We start from the raw sequence: 6847 nt of genomic DNA, 5'->3' as shown, positions 1-6847 counted from the left end.
TTTTTGTCTGAGACGCAGCCGACGAGAGGCGACAACACACCGCCAGTTCTTTGACGTCGGCTTGGTGTGTCCTGGGCTTTAGGTATCATAGTTACATGCCTTTTTTAATCTAGGTTAATGTTAATTTCTGCATATACACTACCATTCAAAAGTTTGGGGTCAGTAAGATTTTTTTTTTTTTTAAAGAAATTAATACTTTATATAGCAAGGATGCATTAAAGTGATCAAAAGTGACGGTAAAGACATTTATGTTGTGATTTGTGTTCTATTTTAAATAAATGCTGTTCTTTTGAACTCTCTTTTCATCAAAGAACCCTAAAAAAATGATCATGGTATCCACAAAAATATTAAGCAACACAACTGTTTTCAGCATTAATAAGTTAGCATATTAGAATGATTTCTGAAATATCACGTGACACTGAAGACTGGTGTAATGATGCTGAATATTCAGCTTTGATCACAAGAATAAATGACATTTTGAAATTCACTAAAATAGAAAAGAGTTATTTTAAATTGTAATAATAATATTCACAATATTACTGTTTTTTTGCTGTATTTTTGATCAAATAAATGTGTCCTTGGTGTGCATAAGCAAAAATATATTTTAAAAAAATGTACTGACCTCAAACATTTTGAGTTTGAGTTCTAGAAATCAACATTGTTGTATTATGAACAAATGTGAATGAACTATAATAGTAAATGTATAAATTAACTCATTAATCATACCTAGATTAATAATGCTGTAATGTAAATGTGTTTTATTAGTTTATTTGGTATTTATTAGTTTATGATGCCTAAAACATCAACTAATGTTAGTGAATTAACTCTTGTTGTAAAGTCTTGCCATCCTGCAATTAGAAATGATGAGAAATACAGACATGCTTTCACAGGATATTCTGTTTAATATCATCTTAAATTGCCTCTTGCGTCAGTGTTAATATTAATTTGATGTTATTGGCGAAAACATGTTAGTATGCATCACTTCTGTCTAGTTGGCCCTTTTGTTAAACTAAGTGCTTAAACATGAATGTGAGTGTTTCATTCATAATTCATGCAAAAAGTGATGCCTACTTAATATTGTTCTCAATTTCTTTAAACCGTTTATTTTAGGAAAATGAAACTCCATTTGTGTCAGGGATGCAGAATTCCTTAAGGCGAAATAAACTTAAGGAACTGGTCAAATATAAAATATTTTCCTTTTGGTTTTCCACAATGTGGATTTTATTTTCCCAAAACATTGTACTGTAGCAATATTTAAGGATAATGTGTAAAAATGTAAAATAGAAATTGTTAAACATGTATCCAAATGGATACAGAGTTTCTATGTCTTGTCATAGAACCGATTTCATGTCAGGTTATTGTTGGTATTTACAGTTCATGGTGGCACTTTATTTTTATTTATTAATGTTTAAAATACATGTTATTTATTTTATGCCTAGTTCTGTGGTTTGTAATGGATTCCGAACACTCACTAGACTGTTTTATTGTTCAAAAAGGGAAAGAAACAACAATGGACTAGTTCAGAAGAACATTAATCGCATCCTTTCATTTATCACTTCCTTGTACTGTACTGTGTTGTCAACTCACATATTTTGATAAGTAGGGAAATGCTCATCTTTATTATACATGATTTTTCTTTGCTGACACTTCGTCACAAGACCCATGTGGATCATTGCCTTTAAAACTGAGAGATTATCCATCCAAGTGTGTAGAAACTTTTACTAGAAAAGCCTCAAATATCTCTAGTTGTAGAGATATAGTTTGGGAATATACAGTACATGATGTTCCTGGATAATCTTCAGTTATGCGCTTTGGCTAATGTGGTTTTGGATAAGTGACACATTATTTCTGCCATTAATTAAGTGTACTTTATTTCAGTGTTTTGGATGCCTTACCTGACCTTAAATGTGGAGCGATGGATAGACAACTGCTGCTTGCGGAAGGTTCATTCCTGTTAAAACGAGTCTCATTTTATAAAATGTGTATTTATTACTTTTTATCCCACTGATGTTGTGGTATTGTGTTTGTCAGCTAAATTTCATCTTGTTCATTCATCGTTCAGAAAATGGAATATGCAAACATTTCATGCATAGAATAAACCTCTCCCCAGAATTTAAGAGAATATAGAGACTGAAAATGCTAAATATATCAAAAATGAAAATAATGTAATGTCTTGGAAATAAAATCAAGAAATTCATGTTTAACATTCTTGGCTTCTTGTTAAAAGTCATTGTCACTAACACAATGTATGCACTTAAACTAAAACTCTTGCAAATAAAAATAATAACTTGGTATTTCTTATTGCAGGGATAAAATTACTAGTATAGCAAACATAGTCAACACTATGGGTTTAATAGAACTACATAAAGTAAGTATAGTTTAGTTTTGTTTCCTTTGAATAAGCTAGTTTATTTTAAAAAAAAAACATTATTGTCAAATAGTGTATATTCAGAACTGTGTTCAGTATAAAAGCTTTCAGAAAGCGTTGCTCTACAATTTTATTAATCCGAAATCACACTATAAATAATTTTTGCTTATAATCACTAATTAAGTCACTAGTACGTAACCAAGCAAAGTCGACATTACCAAAGTCCCTTTAAGTATTATATAGTTTTTGGCAATACTTAATCAGCTTTTCAAATCTAAACATTTCGTTGATTTGGTCGCCATAGAATTCGTAATGGAATATCGCTGGCAGGATGGCAGGACAAGCCACCTAAAGTGAAAATGAAATCCACTGTTGTCAAGGCAACGTTTGTCAACAAGCCTGTGACTGTCCTGAGCATTTCCGGTTTCTGGAAGAGACGCATCAAAGCGGTAAGTGCATTTTGCTGCGATGCGATAAAAGTTATGTAGCCTACAAGTGTTTTAGTTTATATTATGATATATTCTATCAAGGGAAACAAGCTTTACATACACTAATATATGTTTAGTGCTTTACCAGTGTACATATAAATGTCTTTTGTATGTCTTTCGTAGAATTGCAGTCGGCTTTTCCGCAAAATGTCTGATTTAGCGAAAGAGAAAGCAGCACGTCTGCTGAAGAAACGTGGAAGTGTGTCTTCTCTGGGCAGTCATGAAGTCAGAGCTATGACCTTTGGCAGAAAAAAGGAGTGAGTTACTGTCATTACTAACTCACATATCAAAAATAGTAAGGAAAAAAGTGTAAATTTGCAAGTATGTATCATAAAGTAGCATTTGTTTTTCTCTGTAGCTCTATCAGCACTGTGTCCTACATGGAAGAGCCTGGACATCATGATGATATTCCACGACCTACAGTGCCAATGGAGAACACCTATCGGCTCAGTGAGTCTCTTTTCCTTGACAGTTATATATGGAGAATGGAGATACTAATATAGATATGTAAACACCGAACAAATGATAGACATAAAGATGCACTGAAATTATTTCACACGAAATAAACCAATAATTCCTGTTATGCAGTATATTTTCATGTCTTTGTTGTATGTGTCTTAATATATTAAATGGTATATGAATTTTTCGCAATTAAGTGAACATCATTTCTGTACACTGGTAGAGTCGGGGGAAGATGAATAATTAAAGCTGCAGTCCGTAACTTTTTGGGGTTAAAAATGATCCAAAATACATTTTTGAGCAAGTACATAACCAGCCAGTGTTCAAAACTATCTGCTTGCCTTACCTCGATTCAAAGCGGTAAGCTTGTAATAATGTTTTTAATTCCAGTGGTACTGGTGGGTTTGGATGGTACTGGCGGACATCGGATTGGCTACAGAAAAAAAGAGACTGCAACCGGCCCATGAGAAAACAAGGATAAATATTGGAAGGGCATTAAATTGTCACGCAATGCAGATGTTGTTAACATTAACAACTTGAGAACAAAGTATAATTTTCACGGTTTGACGTGATATGATAAACGATCGTTAGTTTTAATCAACTCGATTTACTGCAATGCTTTTTTTCCCTTAGTTGGTCAGAACAAAAGTGGATGTTACTAACTTGTTCAGATGACATTTTCCGGTGAGAATTCCGAATGATAGTATCCACACCGGCGCGGGCGACTGACAGCCGCACATTTTCCTCAAAACATTGGATTCATCCGCGCTGTGCCGAGCCGAGGCACAACTCACGTAAAGTTGATAATTCCGCGAATAACTGCAATTGCAGATTTCGAACAAAGATGGCGACAAAGAGGAAAAACTACGGACTGCAGCTTTAAAATAAAATAATTTTTTCTCCTGACCATAGATGACACAAAATCTTATCTCAGCACTTTTGATGAATGGCTACGCTATCAACAAATGTTGATATTCAGATGAAATGAGAAAATTAAAAATAACTGTTTATTCAGTGGAAACAGTTTTGAGATTAGGCCTAATTGATCTAATTTTGTGTCTTTTGTGTCTAAATATTATTCAGTTCTCCGTGAATAAGATGTCAATTTCAGACATCTTTGTTTTCGTTAAAACCTATAGGTTAGTTGAGTTTGCATTCATAGTGTTGCTATTATGACATATTCATATAAAATATGGGCTGTTAAATATGTAAATATTAATATGCCTGTATATAAGTCATAGAATAATTTGACCTTTCAGATGAATCTCTTTGATTCTGCTTTGTCTGTCATCAGTTATTCGATTATTCAACTAAATTGTCAAAATTAAATAGTTGGTTTAGTATTTTACGTTAATGACACTTTAAACGATATATTAAGAATTATATCAAAAGTAATTTATACATTCTGTGAAAGTTTAGCCACGGGAGCTTTTTACCGCAGTAGTGGATCATTTTTCATATAATATGATTTTCATATAATAAAAGTAAATGCACATTGTTCCTAAGGGGGGCATCTTCCCCCATGTTACCCTATTTTAATAAGAGATATTCCATTTTTCCCCCATTTCTTTAACCAAAATGTTTTAAATAAAGCATTTAGTTTTATATAATTTCATAGAAATACTTCTTTAAACTGCAACACAAGCATATTAGTTTTTAGTTACGGAGAAACAATAGGACAGAAAGAAGTTGATTCATACATTTAATTAAATGTATGTGGTTGAGATTATCACAGGCTATAAGGTCAACGACATCATTTACTAGCTATCTTGTGCAGTAATGTGCATTTTATGAGTTCTATATCAGTAATTGGCTGTAAATGTTGGAGCAGCCCCCGCACGACGTTTCCCAGTGATAACAGTCAAAGACATTCTGAAGGATGTGTTGACCAGCTATCTGCAGGAGGAGAAATATGAGCCCGAGTTGTGCCGGCAGATGACCAAAACAATCTCTGAGGTCCATTCATTTCATCAAAATCCTTGCTTTTAATTAATTACATGACAGATCAATAAACTTAACAGTGACTTATTGTATTTAGCACTTATTTATGGGCTGCTGAAATCTTTGTTGTTACTGCAATTGCAGGTTGTCAAGGCCAGGGTTAAAGAATTGATGATTCCCCGCTATAAGTTCATAGTCATCATCAGCATTGGTCAGATCAGAGACCTGAACATCCGTATGGGGAGCAGATGCCTGTGGGATGAGACACGTGACAATTTCTCCTCGCATACTTTCAAAAACAGCTCGCTCTTTGCCACCGCGACTGTCTATGGTGTCTATTTTGAATGAGCCTGTAAGAATAGACTTTAGTCAGGGTTGTGCCGTATTTCATTTTTACAGGAATGAAACCGAGGCATTCAATGGATTGTTCCGTTGTTTAACAACATACCGATTGTTCAGCTTTCCAAAAAAGTTTCAGTAGACAAAAACTCCTTTTGAAAGTTGTGAAAGGTATGTGATCTAGGACCTTTATGCAGTGTGAGTCGTTGTACATACGTCTATCCCTCACAACCTCCATTTTACCTCTGTTAAATTTGATATGGCCTCCAACCTGATTAAAGTCTATGTCAGCTGGGTTTTAGTAACAAGTGAGTTTAGTGAATGAGCACCACATAGAGTAGTGGCCAAATGTGCTGTCCTGCCTAGGAAAATTGACATCTTTATCCTTTATTCATATATTATATTAGAAATGCATTCAAGCACAGTGCAATATTCGTACAAAATCTTTGAGTCAATTGCTTTATTGTTGATAACGCAATGAAACATGCCAAATTGTGCAGACAAAATGTTTGGCCAGGCTGTCATACAAAGAAATTATGAACACATGCAAAAACAAGAAATATCAATATGCTTTTTCCTGGGCTTTTTTTGTTTTTGTTTTTGTCAAATAATTTTGTCTGATAAATACCTTAACCAATATTAGTTTTGTTCTTCCCTCATATTTAAAATATATATATATATATATAATATATATATATAATATTTTCCTCAAATTGATGGTTTAATCAAACTTGAAAGGTCATTAAAAAACAAATCTCCCCACCGGACATCACTTTTGTCCACTACTGTATACGTGTGCTCTGATCATTCTGAAGTTATTGCCTGTGATGCTATTTAATATTTATATGATAAAAGCACATACTGGACATGATTTAAAGGCCATTGTCTTAACAAGAAAACGTTTTACCTCATATAAACAATTGGAAAATATAAATCTCTTTCCATGCATTGAGTTGAAATGTCATCAGTTAAATACCTCATTGTGTTTCATACCTCATTGTAAGTTAATAAATCTATATGTCTATATCATTTGTTTACTGTTATTGATTTGTTTTGAGAACATAGACATATTTTCTTATATAGAAGTGTTTTCAGATAGTATTAACTGTTTCAACTGTTATTGTTTGGCAATTATGTATTTATTGTATTAATGTTTCAAAGCCAGGTTGAGCTGTACAGTTGGTGTGTTATTTGTTAATAACTTAATATTGTTTAACTCGGAAAACAACTATGTTTTCTGTATGTTTCCTAT

At 33.2% G+C, this 6847-nt stretch overlaps 1 protein-coding gene across 1 annotated transcript; it reads left to right on the top strand.

Annotated features, from left to right (window-relative positions):
* Nucleotides 1-2706: 2706 nt before the first annotated feature.
* dynlt5 (dynein light chain Tctex-type family member 5) lies at nt 2707-5747 on the top strand. The gene is made up of 5 exons (XM_056266642.1): nt 2707-2817; nt 2980-3113; nt 3215-3306; nt 5147-5271; nt 5401-5747. The coding sequence occupies exons 1-5, from the start codon at nt 2728-2730 to the stop codon at nt 5602-5604; spliced, it is 645 nt and encodes a 214-aa protein (XP_056122617.1). The 5' UTR covers nt 2707-2727; the 3' UTR covers nt 5605-5747.
* Nucleotides 5748-6847: the final 1100 nt, after the last annotated feature.

This window comes from Rhinichthys klamathensis, unplaced genomic scaffold (assembly GCF_029890125.1).
Source record: "Rhinichthys klamathensis goyatoka isolate OS25496 unplaced genomic scaffold, OSU_Roscu_1.1 h1tg000011l_1, whole genome shotgun sequence".
NCBI classification, from domain to species: Eukaryota; Metazoa; Chordata; class Actinopteri; order Cypriniformes; family Leuciscidae; genus Rhinichthys; species Rhinichthys klamathensis.
This window is presented reverse-complemented; position numbering and strand designations above follow the sequence as displayed.

Excerpts from the sequence above, each read along its gene's own strand:
- dynlt5 (XM_056266642.1), top strand. The coding sequence starts at position 2,728 with ATGAAATCCACTGTTGTCAAGGCAACGTTTGTCAACAAGCCTGTGACT. Across the intron at positions 2,818-2,979 it reads GGAAGAGACGCATCAAAGCG|AATTGCAGTCGGCTTTTCCG; the intron begins GTAAGTGCATTT and ends TGTCTTTCGTAG. Across the intron at positions 3,307-5,146 it reads GGAGAACACCTATCGGCTCA|CCCCCGCACGACGTTTCCCA; the intron begins GTGAGTCTCTTT and ends ATGTTGGAGCAG.